Genomic DNA, 16,573 nt, shown 5'->3' on the forward strand with positions numbered 1-16,573 from the left:
TTTATATCTATCAGGTTATTTATCTAACTTATAATTCTGGTGCCAAATCTGTATCCTGGGACCTTGGATGTGGTCACACTTGTATCAGTAAGTCCCTGGGAAAAGCACAGGTGGTAAACTTGTGTCGTGGAGAGATAATTCCGCTTGTGTTTATTCAGGTATTAGTGATGTAGCCGGAGGTGAAATAAAATAATCTATGAGTCCTGTTAGCAATTCAGCCACTGAATTTAATGAGAATAGCAAAATAACTAATACCTAATTTTAATAATACGATGGGATAATGAAACTTTTTTTCTTCCCCTATTGATTAATAATTAATTTTAATGCTTATCTATCCAGCCGCTGATTGATGCTCAGCAATGATTAGTGTATTTGGTCAGTGGTCTCTCTAAAATAATTCTGAATTACCACCTATAACTTGGTATAACTTATCCTCAACTCCCAACATGTCCAAGGGTGAAGCACAGATTTCATATTCTTGTGTTAGGAACGTTTTAAGTGCTGTACCATTCCTTGTATCAAGCACTAAGATGATTGGGCAAGGGGAGGTGACGACTGTTTTGTGTTCACTTCTGGATAGGAAAATTGTTGTCACTCTTTTTGCTAATTTACCTATTTTTCAGCAAATTTTTGTATAGCAGGAGGGGAGTTGGCATAGGACTCCTCCATAAGTCCCACATTTGTCGCTTTCTGGCTCATCCTCAAAAGCCCATGACATTAATAATGAAAATCTTGATTTCTATAGTCCACAGGATGTTATGTCAATGTGAAAAGTTGGAAATGTTAATAATTCACCACTTAATCAAAAGCGCTGGTTAAATAGGAAAGTATTAGTGCAAAATTCTCAGTCGTCAGAAATGTTACTATTACTTGCGGCAGCTCTGCTGGGGTCTGCAGGTGAGATGGTGAGGATATGGGGTACGCATGAAATATAGAATGTAGGGGGATTTAATATTAGATGCCAAAGATTATCATACAGGAGTCGTCATCTCAATGGTGTACATGTTCTAACTGTCTAGATCCTCAGGAAACAAGGAAGTAATGGTCTCACTGACTCTTTACAAGCAGCTTTCTGATGTCTATTGTATTGCATGTAAGGGTTAAATAGATAAAAAAAAATTACAAAACTTAATTATGGATTTTTATTAAGTTATAAGAAGGAGCATAAGGCAAATATCATGTTCCTGACCAGGTACCCTCTGCAGTCTGTCTCTACCCTTGCCTAACCCCAGTCCTCTTCTTGGCATAAATTGTTTTTTAACTCTTTGGGATGATCACCCAACTTTCAACTTTTCCACTCACTGACAGCATCAGAGATCTTAAAAACTGTAAAAAATTGAAAAAAGAAAAATATAAAAATTCTAGAAAATTTCATGTTAAAGTGATAAAGTTACAAATGAACATTTATGTCTTAAAATGAATTAATAAGTTCATATAAGCTCCCTGATATCCTAGGGTGAAATGTATGGAAAACATTCGCCATATTCTTCATTATTATGTGTATGTTTCTATTCCAAGCACAGTTTTATTGTGTATTAAAAATTAAATAGAACTTATAGGATCCCGAAATATAAAAGTGCAAAAGTGGGCATAGAGTATCACATCCTCTCATTGATTGTAATTTGACTTACATGTAAAATTTATATATAAACACTTCTTTCCTTGGAAAAGCTTAGCAGAATATTTACACTCTGTGTTTGCTGCAGAATTAAAAAGGAGGGCAATTATATTTCTTATTTATTTAATTAATTTCTATATTTATGATTCCTTGAAAAGAAAGTGGGTCTCAGCTCTCTGGTATCCAAGGGTGAAATATAAATGGCTGAATGCAAAATTAAGGTATTATATAGCAGGAAATATGAATATCAATCCCTAAAGTCACCCATGACAATTGTCTGTCTACGTATTATTCTAATCTGTGTTATTTTGTATTTTTACTAGTGCATGGCTATTCCATAGAGCGGATTATAGGAGGAGAGGAATGTCTCCAGCATTCACAGCCATGGCAGGTGGCACTCTACTATTTTGATAAATTCATCTGTGGAGGAGTGCTCATAAACAGATACTGGGTTTTAACAGCTGCTCACTGCAATGTATCGTAAGTGCCATATTTACCTATATGCTGGTTTTCTGTTACTAAACACTAAAAAACACCGAAAATTTGTAGGAGTTTGAGCATTACAAATTATTATGTGTGCATAGTAGATACAGTTGACCTGAACCACTAACAGCTAAAGTGCATCAAATGTAAGGTGCTGCTAAAAAGCATGCACATAAAGTATGTAAGGAAGAGTAAAAGTAGAAACTTACATTGGTAACCCAGTTATAACGAATGTGCTCCTGCCACCCCAACGTGCGTTTCGTGTGGTCACTTCATCAGGAAGTGACCACTCGAAATCACAACACGTTTCTGCTCTAGAAGAGCCTTCCTCAGGTAAATCTTTTGTTACACCTGAGGAAGGCTCTTCTAGAGCAGAAACGCGTTGTGATTTTAATACCGATTTAACGTTTTCAAGCTTTTTTAATCATCACAAGTATGAAAAAATCTTTATTATTCATGTTTTTTTAAATACATTTAATTTGACAAATACAAAGTGTCTTCACCATCCTGGACATTGCCCGAAGATGTGGTCCACATTTGACATCTGTTTGGGGATTCATTCCACTAGAGGGGAGCACCTCTGATCTCTTTTCTCACTTTTCTAATCCTATGTTATATTTGTTTAATAGGAATATTCAGGTTCGGCTTGGAGAACATAATCTGAACGTGAATGAGGGAACAGAGCAGTTTACGTATGCCGCAAAAATATGTCCTCATGAGAACTACAACTTTCAGACATACGACAATGACATTATGCTCCTGAAACTCGCAACACCGGCTATACTTAATGAATATGTGAATATTATTTCATTCTGCTCCACTGAGTCACTGGAGCATTGTGACAACTGTCTAATCTCAGGATGGGGAACAACTACCAGTCCTCAGGGTAACAACAAAAATACAGATAATCAACAGTGTGCAATTATCAGCAAGAACAATCACAAGAACTGTACAAGAATATAAGTACTATAATACTGCCCCTATGTATAAGAATATAACTACTATAATACTGCCTCCTATGTACAAGAATGTAACTACTATAATACTGCCCCTATGAACAAGAATATAACTACTATAATACTGCTCCTATGTACAAGAATCTAACTACTATAATACTGCTCCTATGTACAAGAATATAACTACTATAATAGTGCTCCTATGTACAAGAATATAACTACTATAATACTGCCCCCTATGTACAAGAATATAACTACTATAATACTGCCTCCTATGTACAAGAATCTAACTACTATAATACTGCTCCTATGTACAAGAATATAACTACAATAGTGCTCCTATGTACAAGAATATAACTACTATAATACTGCCCCTATGAACAAGAATATAACTACTATAATACTGCCTCCTATGTACAAGAATCTAACTACTATAATAGTGCTCCTATGTACAAGAATATAACTACTATAATACTGCCCCTATGAACAAGAATATAACTACTATAATACTGCCTCCTATGTACAAGAATCTAACTACTACAATACTGCTCCTATGTACAAGAATATAACTACTATAATACTGCCCCTATGTACAAGAATATAACTAATATAATACTGCTCCTATGTACAAGAAAATAACTACTATAATACTGCCCCTATGTACAAGAATATAACTACTATAATACTGCCTCCTATGTACAAGAATGTATCTACTATAATACTGCCCATTATGTGCAAGAATATAACTACTATAATTCTGCTCCTATGTACAAGAATATAACTGCTATAATACTGCCCTTATGTACAAGAATATAACTACTATAATACTGCCCCTATGTACAAGAATATAACTACTATAATACTGCTCCTATGTACAAGAATATAACTACTATAATACTGCTCCCTATGTACAAGAATATAACTACTATAATACTGCCCCTATGAACAAGAATATAACTACTATAATACTGCCTCCTATGTACAAGAATCTAACTACTATAATAGTGCTCCTATGTACAAGAATATAACTACTATAATACTGCCCCTATGAACAAGAATATAACTACTATAATACTGCCTCCTATGTACAAGAATCTATCTACTATAATACTGCTCCTATGTACAAGAATATAACTAATATAATACTTCTCCTATGTACAAGAAAATAACTACTATAATACTGCCCCTATGTACAAGAATATAACTACTATAATACTGCCTCCTATGTACAAGAATGTATCTACTATAATACTGCCCATTATGTACAAGAATATAACTACTATAATTCTGCTCCTATGTACAAGAATATAACTACTATAATACTGCCCCTATGTACAAGAATATAACTACTATAATACTGCCCCTATGTACAAGAATATAACTACTATAATACTGCCCCCTATGTACAATAATATAACTACTATACTACTGCTCCTATGTACAAGAATATAACTACTATAACACTGCTCCTATGTACAAGAATATAACTACTATAATACTGCTCCCTATGTACAGGAATATAACTACTATAATACTGCCCCTATGTACAAGAATATAACTACTATAATACTGCTCCCTATGTACAAGAATATAACGACTATAATACTGCCCCTATGTACAAGAATATAACTACTATAATACTACTCCTATGTACAAGAATATAACTACTATAATACTGCCCCTATGTACAAGAATATAACTACTATAATACTGCTCCTATGTACAAGAATATAACTACTATAACACTGCCCCTATGTACAAGAATATAACTACTATAATACTGCTCCTATGTACAAGAATATATCTACTATAATACTGATCCCTAATATTTGCTCCGTATTAGAGACGTACCCTGATGTTCTTCAGTGTCTCAATGTTACGATTTTTCCTGATGATGAATGTCAGCAGTTCTATGGCGATGGCAGCGTTACTGAGAACATGTTCTGCGCTGGACACCGTGATGGAGGGCAGGATTCTTGCCAGGTAATATTTGGGCGTTCAATTGCACAGCATCCGTGTTCTATATATCTATAAACATGATGACAAGCTGTGTATAGCAATTATTATAGCAAATTCCAGAGCCTGAATACTTTTCCCTTTGAATGTTCAGCTATCAGATCATAATGATCTTCTGAAACAACCGTTCTTTCTTGTATCATACAGGGAGATTCTGGGGGTCCTCTGGTTTGTGGGTCCCACTTGTGTGGAATCATTTCATGGGGAGATCCAATCTGTGGACAACCCAATAAACCCGGAGTCTACACCAAAGTTTGCAACTATCTTGCCTGGATTAACTACGTGATGGAAACTGAAGATGACACAATATGTAGAAATAGCTAGAGGGGGAGGCCAATATGATACGTGGCCGTGTCTTCTATACCAAAATCTGTCACTGATATCTTTTCCTGGTTATGAATGAATGATAAGTATAAAATAAAAATACTAAAAAGTAATTGTACAAAGAAAACGTCAATAAAGTTGTGATTTTTTCTCATGTGTTTCTTGTAAAAATTATATAATTCATACAATAAGGAATGATAAAGCTAGTATACATATTGTGTTCAGATAATACACACACTGCATAGATAATACACACAGTGCCCAGATAATAAACACACTGCCCAGATATTGCACAAAGTGCCCAGATATTACACACAGTGTCCAGATAATACACACGGTGCCCAGATAGTACAAACAGTGCCCAGATAATACACACAGTGCCCAGAAAATATGCACAGTACCCAGCTATTACACACAGTGCCTAGATAATGCACACAGTGCCCAGATAATACACACAGTACCCAGATATTACACACAGTGCCCAGATAATACAAACAGTGCCCAGATAATACACACAGTACCCAGATATTACACACAGTGCCCAGATAATACACACAGTGCCCAGATAATACACACAGTACCCAGCTATTACACACAGTGCCTAGATAATACACACAGTGCCCAGATAATACACACAGTACCCAGATATTACACACAGTGCCCAGATAATGCAAACAGTTCCAAGATACTGCACACAGTCCTCATATAATACACACAGTGCCCAGATATTACACACAGTGCCCAGATGATACAAAACATTGCCCAGATATTACACTTAGTGCCCAGATAATACATACTGCCCAGATATTACACACAGTGCTCAAATAATACACACAGGGCCCAGATAATAAACAAAGTGCCCACATAATATACACATTTCCCATATAATACAAACAGTGCCCAGAAATTAGACACAGTGCCCAGATAATACAAAGACTGCCCAGATAATACACACAGTGCCCATGTAATACAAACACTGCCCAGGCATTACACACAGTGACCAGAAAATGTAAGCAGTGCCCAGATAATACAAACACTGCCCAGATAATACACACAGTGCTCAGTTAATAGAAACACTGCACAGATAATATACACAGTACCAAGATAATAAACACACTGCCCAAATAATGCAACAGTGCCCTGATATTGCACAAAGTGCCAGATAATACACACAGTGTCCAGATATTACACACAGTGCCCAAGTAGTACACCCGGTGCCTAGATTACACACACAGTGCCCAGCTAATGTACAGTGCTTAGATAAAACAAACAGTGCCCAGATAATACACGGAGTGCCAAGATAATACACGCACTGCCTGGATATTACACATGGTGTCTGGATAATATATATAATGCCAAGATAATTCACAGAGTTCCCAAACAGTATGAACACTGTCTTAATAATAAACATAATGCCCAGATATACATCATTCAAAATCTTATACACAGTTTCCAGATATTATACACAATGCCAAGATAATTCACAGAGTTCCCAGATAGGTGGTCAAATAATATTTAAAATGCCCATATAATGCACACTGCCCAGACATTACACACAATGCTCAAATACTACATGCAAGGCCAGATATTACACATAATGACTAGATAATACACAACACCCAAATAATGCCCAGATAATACAGTGCCCAGATATTACCCACAGTGCCCAGATGATACACACAGTGCCCAGATAATACACACACTGCCAAGATATTACACACAGTACCAATATAATACACACAGTGCTCAGAGAATACACACACTGCCCAGATATTACACAGTGCCCAGATAATACACAAGGTGCCAAGATAATACATACACTTCCCAGATAACACAGTGCCCAGATATTACCCACAGTGCCCAGATGATGCACACAGTGCCCAGATAATGAAAACACTGCCCAGATATTACACAGTGACCAGATAGTACACACACTGCCCAGATATTACATAGTGCCCAGATAATGCACACACTGCCCAGATATTACAGTGCCCAGATAATACACACACTGCCCAGATATTACACAGTGCCCAGATAATACACACGGTGCCAAGATAATACACACACTTCCCAGATAACACAGTGCCCAGATATTACCCACAGAGCCCAGATGATACACACAGTGCCCAGATAATACACATTGCTCAGATATTACACAGTGCCCAGATAGTACACACAGTGCCCAGATAATATGCATAATGCCAAGATAGTACACACTGTGCCCAGATTATTATTATTATTATTATTTATTTATATAGCACCATTGATTCCATGGTGCTGTACATGAGAAGGGGTTACATACAAGTTACAGATATCACTTACAGTAAACAAACTAACAATGACAGACTGATACAGAGGGGCGAGGACCCTGCCCTTGCGGGCTTACATTCCGCAGGATTATGGGGAAGGAGACAGTAGGTTGGGGGTTGCAGGAGCTTCGGTGTTGGTGAGGCGGTAGCTTCGGTAGTGATGAGGAGGCAGCGGGGTCAGTGCAGGCTGTAGGCTTTCCTGAAGAGATGAGTTTTCAGGTTCCGTCTGAAGGATCCGAATGTGGTTGATAGTCGGATGTGTTGGGGCAGAGAGTTCCAGAGGATGGGGGATATTCGGGAGAAGTCTTGGAGGCGATTGGATGAGGAGCAAATAAGTGTGGAGGAGAGAAGGAGGTCTTGGGAGGACCGGAGTTACGTGAGGGAAGATATCGGGAGATTAGTTCAGAGATATATGGAGGAGACAGGTTATGGATGGCTTTGTAGGTCAGTATTAGTAATTTGAATTGGATACGCTAAGGGAATGGGAGCCAGTGAAGAGATTTGCAGAGGGGGGAAGTGGAGGAGTAGCGAGGAGAGAGAAGGATTAGTCGGGCAGCAGAGTTAAGGATGGACTGGAGAGGTGCAAGGGTGTTAGCAGGGAGGCCACAGAAAAGGATCTTGCAGTAGTCAAGGCGGGAGATGATGAGGGCATGCACAAGCATTTTAGTAGATTGAAGGTTGAGGAAAGGACGGATTCTGGAGATATTTTTGAGCTGGAGGCGACAGGAGGTGGAAAGAGCTTGGATGTGCGGTTTGAAGGACAGGGCAGAGTCGAAGGTTACTCCGAGGCAGCGGACTTCCGGTATGGGGGAAAGCATGATGTCATTGATTGCGATAGATAGGTCAGGTAAGGAAGATCTGTGGGATGGAGGAAAGATGATGAGTTCAGATTTGTCCACATTGAGTTTGAGGAAGCGAGAGGAGAAGAAGGTGGATATGGCTGATAGGCACTCTGGGATTCTGGACAGCAGAGAGGTGATGTCTGGGTCAGAGAGGTAGATCAGCATAGAGGTGGTACTGGAATCCATGGGACTTTATGATTTGTCCCAAGCCAAGTGTATAGATTGAGAAGAGTAAAACACACAGTGCCAAGAAAATGCAAATAGTGCCAATATAATATACATACTGCCCAGAAAATGCAAACAGTGCCCAGATTTTACACACAGTGAACAGATAATACACACAGTGCCCTGATAGTAAATACAGTGTCCAGATAACACAGTTCCCAGGTAATGTACTCCATGCCCAAATAATACACACACTGCCCAGATAATACATACCACCCAGATATTACACACAGTGCTCAAATACTACATGCAGTGCCAGATATTACACATAATGACTATACAATGCCCAAATAGTACACTCAGTGCCAAGATAATACACACTGCCCAGATAATACAGTGCACAGACATTACATACAGTGCCCAGATGATACACACAGTGCCCTGATTATGCACACAATGCCACCATTTTACGCACAGTACCAATATAATACACACATTGCCAAGATAATACACCCACTGCCCAGATATTACACAGCGCCCAGATAATACACACAGTGCTCAGATAATAAACACAGTTACAAGATAGTTCACAGAGTTACCAGATAGCTGCCCAAATAATATATAAAATGTCCATATAATGCACACTGCCCAGACATCACACACAATGCTCAAATACTACAGATGTTACAAAAATGACTAGATAATACACAATACCCAAATAATACATAAAGCGCCAAGATAGTACAATAATTTCCAGATAATAAACATAATGCCTCAATAGTACAGAAAGTACACAAATAATACATACAGCACCCAGATAATATACAATTGCCCATTTATTACACACAGTGCCCAGATAATGCACAAAGTGCCCAGATAATAGATAAAGAGCCCAAATAATTCAAACAATGCCCAGATATTACATTGTATTCAGATAAAACATACTGCCCTGATAGTACAAATAATTGCTAAGTAGAGAAGCACAAAACTTAGATATCACTGGGAGATCACTCCTGTAATGGAAATCAGGTCCGATTTGGAAGGACTTGGATCAATGGTGGTGGTGATGGTGCAGCACAATTCAGACCTGCTCATCCCATATTATATCTTAAGTCATTAGTTTGTTTAAACTATCAAGACAGGGTGGTAAAAAATAAAATATTTAGTTGTGATGTAAGAAGCCACCGAATGACGTGAACAGAGATGTACCAATCTGATATGCGTCAACGCCAAGTACCCAACGATGAGCTCCTGACTGTGCAGTAGATATACATATTCTCAGTATTAGTGACTGGTAAATATTACTCCAATCCCCTGCACCTTCCCAAATAATCCAGAGCAAGTGAAAGGCACGGGAGTTAATTATTTACACCCTAATCTGAAGTGGAGGAGAAAGAAATGGGGACAGAAGGCGAAAATTTCCTAAGCGCTAAGCACCTCACCATGTACCGACTGCTGCTGGCTGCTCTCCTGGGGGTCGTCGGTAAGTGGAGCTTTTTACAAGGTGGTTTCTCATGTGTTACGCAAAAGGATTTGGTGGGTTCACAGGGCATCTTGTACTGTGCATTTACGGGACCCTTCTATCCTTAAAACCATATGTTTCTGGGGCAACAGTGACTTAAAAATAAGATTCAAAAAACCCTATTTTTGGACTTTACGAAGAGGTTCATTTTTCTTCTAGAAGTTTTGGGAAGTTCTGACGGAATTAGAAGTTTACAATATATTAATGATACCTTTTTTGACTGTAGTGCTTTTTTATGTAATATGGAAGGGTGTTGGGTCAACTTTTTGTATTTTAATTTTTCTTCTAAAAGAGGAAACATGAACAGGTGGAATCAATAGGATAAATGAGGTCTGGGACATTCCTGCCTATCTGTGTTCTGCAGTATCTAAAATGTCCATGTAGTAACAAATTACAAAAATTAAATACATTTCTGTCGGGTAAAAGAATAAATTGGTAAATGTGTATTAGAGAGGTTGTCCTAACTCTGGGTCTAACTGACCAATCCTGAACAACAGCCTCTGACCGGCTGCCTTGCTTCAGGATGGGGGTCCACCACCAGCCCGGACTGTAAGAAGCTCCATATAACATATATTTTTTTGCCCACATGGTCACCCACTATATATGACTACCGCAAGTTTTTCTGTATTTCTACCAGACCTAGGAATCTCTTATCATATTGTAAATAAAAGAAAAACATAAAGCAATATTGTAAATAGTTTTAGTTAAAACTCTGCTACAGTTTTGTGTAAACAGAGCTTTTTGTTTACAAGGCAACAGACTACAAAGAAGCCTCTCGTAGTCTGATCCTGTAGTCATGTTTTATTTCACTTCATGTATTACTTAAATAGGTAAATGGGTATTAGAGAGGTTGTCCTAACTCTTTATCCTGAACCAATTCCTGTTAGGATGGAGTGTTGGCATCTAGTTGGGACCAAACATTTTATTCTGGTGCTATAGTCATGAGTTACGGTATATACGCCAGCATCTTTATAATATCTCAGCATTCGCTTTTTCTTTATCTTTTGTTTGTCCGACTCTTTGCAGAAAAGAAAATTCAATTTCTTGCTGATGGTTTCCAGCAGGAGACATTTTTCCTAAACTCTTTCTTATAGAAGGGGGTTCCTAAAACAATATTTGGAACAGCGTCGGAAGAAAATGAATAGTGAAGCAGTTTCCCAGAATAAACTGCTCAGATTTCAGCTCTGAAGCCCGTTGTATTATTGAAAGCTGCAACCTTTAGGGAGAAAATGGATCAACGTTAACATTTGTTGATTTGGAAGCTTACCACCATTTTATCTGTTTTTTTGGATCACTCTAGTGCAAGGTCGTTACTATAACAGGATTATTGGGGGCTCCGAGTGCCTGCCAAACTCTCAGCCGTGGCAGGTCAGCATTCATTATTTTGACCAGCATGCTTGCGGAGGAATCCTGATAGACGAAAACTGGGTCCTGACAGCAGCACATTGCAAACTACCGTAAGTGTCCCCGGACAAAAGATGGCAGCTTTCCAAACCTACCGGCAGTGGCGGTGTTATTTTTGGAAGTCATATAACTGTATTATATGGGCACTATGTAGTACAATAGTATTGTGTAGACACTGTGTGGCGGTATTATTTATGCACCGTAGCCATTTTATAACACGCATAAAGGGCAGTATTACTCTTTGTCACTTCGTTCTCATGGCGGGTTTGGGTGCCCCATACTACAGTCAATGACCTCCACACCGCCTGATTCAGACCCCCGTTCAGTTTTGTTCTCTTTGATGTCTCTCGTCTTCCATAGGAATCTTCAGATTCGTCTTGGAGACCATAATATACAGAATTACGAAGGGACAGAGCAGTTCAGCTACGCTGATAAAATATGCGATCACCCCGAATTTAACCCTGAGACCTACGACAATGACATCATGCTGCTGAAATTGCCATCTCCTGTCACCCTCAATGAGCATGTGCAGATGATCCCCCTTGGCTGCCCTACGCCCTCTGATGGGACTGGCTGCCTTGCTTCAGGATGGGGGTCCACCACCAGCTCTGACAGTAAGAACACCATATAATATCATGTTTTGCCCACATGGTCACCACCACCGCTAGTTAGACCTTGCAATCTCCTCCTATCATAATGTATCTAAACAGAAAATCATCTAAACAGAAAATCATAAAGCAACATTGTAATTAGTTTTGTTTAAAACTCTGCTACAGTATTGTATCAACAGAACTAATGGTTTCCATGGCTACAGACTACAAAAAAGCCTCTCGTAGTCTGATCCTGTAATTTTGTGTTGTTTCACTGAATTTGCCTCTTACTAAACTATCTAACGGATTAAAGAATTAAAGGGGGTGACTATTCTGTCAATGGATCTTTTACATTGGGTGAAATGAATGCTTATTGATGTTAAGGGGCATTTTTGGGTAAATTTGATGTGTTCATGTTTGGGATGAATATTGGGTTTAATGGTAAATTATATTCTCCTGGAGGCTCCCCAGAATCTGGAAAATCTCCCTGGCGCTGCCAACGATTCCTGACACCTCCTGAAGACCAAGAAGTTTTCTTGGATGTTTTTACAAGGAGCCCTATAGCATTCGCATGCAATTTCAAGGGGGGTGGGAAGCAAGAGTGTAGAGGAAAGGGTGCGACTTATAAAAGGGAGAGGAACATTTGCAGCAAGTTCTGCAGTAAGTCTGTAGTAAATCTGACCTTGGGCACCCCACTAATCCTTTTCGTGCCACTTTCTGTGTGTGGCCCCACTTTTTCGGACAGAACTGTACTGCAGTACTCCTGCAGAGCTATGCAAGTAGGAGACTATCAAAAGATGCAGTTTTGAATACTCCTTTATTTTCAATGTCATATTTTCAATGTTATGCAGCCACATAACAACCACGAGGACCTCTGACTCATATCTTATCCGTGCAGCAACCTTTCCAGCGGCGCTGCAGTGTGTGAACGTGGAGATTGTCGCCGATGACATCTGCAGGGACGCTTACCCCGGGGAGATAACGGAGAACATGCTGTGTGCTGGAGTCATGGAGGGCGGGAAAGACACCTGTCAGGTACAGTACCCGAAATTCTCCCTTTTCTCCAACCTTAAGATAATAAGCAAAACTTTATTCAGATGAAGGGTGCTTAGCAGCACAGAGTATTTCAGGAGAGGAATGTGAGGATTCCATAGGTCATAATAGGGATAGGGCAAGAGCAAACGGGAGCGGAGACCAATGATGTGGATTATTTTTCTTGCAGGGAGACTCTGGGGGACCCCTGGTCTGTAACTCCCAGTTATGTGGGATCACATCTTGGGGTAACATTCCTTGTGCTGAAGCCGAAAAGCCAGGAGTGTACACAAGACTGTGCAACTACCTGGACTGGATCCGAGACACAATTGCGAAGGGCGACTGCCTCCCATGAAGAACCTGAAAGCCGATGGGAAGGACGACGCTCCAATGATCCAGCACAGAGGGCGGCCACTAATTACTGAACTACAGAAAATCCTGCAGTTTAAATCACTCCAAAAACCTGTCCCCATGTCTAACACTATATTTTGCAATAATTACTATGTAATAACTCAAAAACTCATAATTGTTTCAATAATTTTGCGAAAAGCAAATCTCCACCCTTGAACTCAATTTTAGCTCTATCAACCATCCTTTGCTGCTTATTTTCTGATACAAAGATCCAAATCCTCTGCAAAGATACAGAGCGAAATGATACAACCCTATCTTCCTGCAGCCACCACTAGAGGGAGCTCACTGCACACTCTGTATTCATTGGCATGGACGATGAAACAGTATGCAGCGAGCTCCCTCTGGTGGTGACTGCGGGAAGGTAAAATTCTATTAACAAATACTGAATTTTTACAATGCAAATTTTAAAATTATGTCAATAAAATTGCAATTTTATTAGTAGCAATACATCTGTCAATGAGTTTTTATTGCACGGAATAGAATTTGATATTAAATTGGACATAAATTTGGGGTTAGGGTCAACATAACGACCGTAGATGGTGCGCAAATGTGTGCAGACTTAACCCTTCACCACTTGTCAATCAAGCATGGAGATTCAGTGAGTGATTATTTTCCTTACACAGTGCCATACTTTGGTAGTGGCCGTGCCTGGTATTGCAACTTAGCTCCATTCACTTGCAGGGAGCTTTCAATGAATGGGGCTGTAATTGGAAAACAATGAAGAGTTTTGATTTCTTACTTTAAGGATATACCCCTTTAAGAATCCTTAACAGCCATCCTTTAATTAAAGGGATATTAATAGTATTGTTTTAAATCTAAGAGGGAAGCGTTAGCACAACGAATGGACAACACTGCTGCCCTATGATAGATTCTCTTAAAGACGCCACTTTTCGGATCGCTGATCACAGTGGGTCCGGCATAAGAGACCCCCAGCGATTATACAAGGAAAAGGCATGTATTCCTGTGTCTAATTAAAAAATTGATGAAAAATGGGAAACAGTTCTTTAATACTGGTACAAATGAATAGTGGAAATGTTTCCCACAGTGACTCGGGCGCATGTAAAAATATGGAAAAAATTTAAAAAAAAATACAAAAGTTCAAATCACTCCCTTTTGCTCCATTGAAAATAAAACAGCAAAAAAATAAAATATAAATTAAATAAACTGATCGCAACAATTTTTGATCAGTCTCCCGGCAGCAGTAATATCCAGAAATTGTGAGCAACAGAACCGCGACAAGGTCCTTCCCGTGTCTGCTGAAAAATATTGGTGGAGCGCCGCTCCGCCCCGTGCAGATATAAAGTGCAGAATATATAGAAACAACATGTATGAGAAAACATTTCGGATTTCTTTTTTTGTGAAAGAATGACAACCTAATATATTACCTTTAAACAATTCATAGTAATATTATTAAAACAAAGTATTTTTCACATTATCATTGTTATTATTATTTTCATTATTTTAAGACTTGCAATGTCAGAGACTCAGCTTAATAGTAAAATTAATAAAAAAAAATAAAAAAAGGAAAATATTTCTATAATAGTTTTCACATTATTATTAACAGAAATATTATTTTAAAAGAATTATTATTAGTTTTATTATTTTATATGCATTGATATTTTAATTATTATCATTGATATTTTATATAAGATTTGCTGCGATGTCAGGTACTTAGATTACTTGTGCAATTAATTAAAAAATAGAAAAATATTTTTTAGAATAGTTTTTGCATGTTATTATTTTACATATTATATATAATATTATTAGTTGTTAGCATTTTATTATTTATATTATTTTAATTATTATAAATATTATTATTAGTTAATACTATTTTAAAAGTATTACTATTATTATATGTAAGACTTAGATTATATAAAAATATAAAACATAATGTTAATAATTATACTATTCATTTTCTATAAGTATTATTATTATGTTAATAATAATAATAATTATTAGTATTATTGAAATTTAAATTATTATTATTTTAATGATTATTATTTTAATAATAATAATTATTATTAAAATAATAATCATTAAAATAATAATAATGTTTATAAAAATATTAATAGTATAATTATTATAATTATTTTTTTATATTTTTATATAATAATAATAATTATTATTATTGTTTTGTTATTATTACTTTTTTATGTATGACTTAGATTAAATTAAAAATATAAAAAATGTAAAAATATTTTTATAAATAGTTTTCACATTTTTATTATTGCTTTTATTTTAAAAAATATTATTATTTTTTTGTTATCAATTTTATTATTATTATTTTATGTAAGACTGCAATGTCAGGGACTAAGATTAATAGTACAATTAATTAAAAAGTAGAAACATATTTTTTTATAATATTTTTTGCATTTTATTATTGCCATAATTTTAATTATTATAAATATTATAATTTATTAATATCAATTTTTATAAGTATCATTATTGTAACTTTTATTATTTTATGTAAGAAATAAATTACATAAAAATATAGAAAAAATATTTTTGCAACAGTTCTCTCAATTTTAGTATTGCTATTATTTTAATTATTTGAATTATTATAATGTTTTATTTTTAATAATAATAATAATAATAATAATAATAATAATAATAATAATTATTATTATTATTATTATTATTATTATTATTATTATTATTATTATTATTAATTTATGTAATGCTTGTGATGTTAGGGACTTAGGCATATATATTAATTTTATAAACGTTGTGTAAAACTCTTTGTATTGCCAAATGAACAAAAGTTATTTATGTCTGTGTTGTCACAAAATACCTGAATAACATCATATAGGCAGTATATACAATGATAGAGTCAGATTTGTAATATCAAATTTATATAAAACACCAGCCAAAGGAGTGTCAGCATCTCTGAGTTTCAGCAGA

General features: G+C 36.8%; 2 protein-coding genes across 2 annotated transcripts; both read left to right on the forward strand.

The window, feature by feature from the left end:
- The first annotated feature begins 852 nt into the window (after positions 1-852).
- LOC143768727 (trypsin-like) lies at positions 853-5,550 on the forward strand. Its single transcript, XM_077257380.1, has 5 exons — positions 853-897; positions 1,942-2,098; positions 2,731-2,987; positions 4,901-5,040; positions 5,221-5,550. The coding sequence occupies exons 1-5, from the start codon at positions 858-860 to the stop codon at positions 5,395-5,397; spliced, it is 771 nt and encodes a 256-aa protein (XP_077113495.1). The 5' UTR covers positions 853-857; the 3' UTR covers positions 5,398-5,550.
- Positions 5,551-10,106: 4,556 nt separating this feature from the next.
- Positions 10,107-14,115, forward strand: LOC143768726 (trypsin-like). The gene is made up of 5 exons (XM_077257379.1): positions 10,107-10,196; positions 11,536-11,692; positions 12,000-12,253; positions 13,128-13,264; positions 13,452-14,115. The coding sequence occupies exons 1-5, from the start codon at positions 10,112-10,114 to the stop codon at positions 13,614-13,616; spliced, it is 798 nt and encodes a 265-aa protein (XP_077113494.1). The 5' UTR covers positions 10,107-10,111; the 3' UTR covers positions 13,617-14,115.
- The last annotated feature ends 2,458 nt before the right edge of the window (positions 14,116-16,573 follow it).

This window comes from Ranitomeya variabilis, chromosome 4 (assembly GCF_051348905.1).
Source record: "Ranitomeya variabilis isolate aRanVar5 chromosome 4, aRanVar5.hap1, whole genome shotgun sequence".
NCBI classification, from domain to species: Eukaryota; Metazoa; Chordata; class Amphibia; order Anura; family Dendrobatidae; genus Ranitomeya; species Ranitomeya variabilis.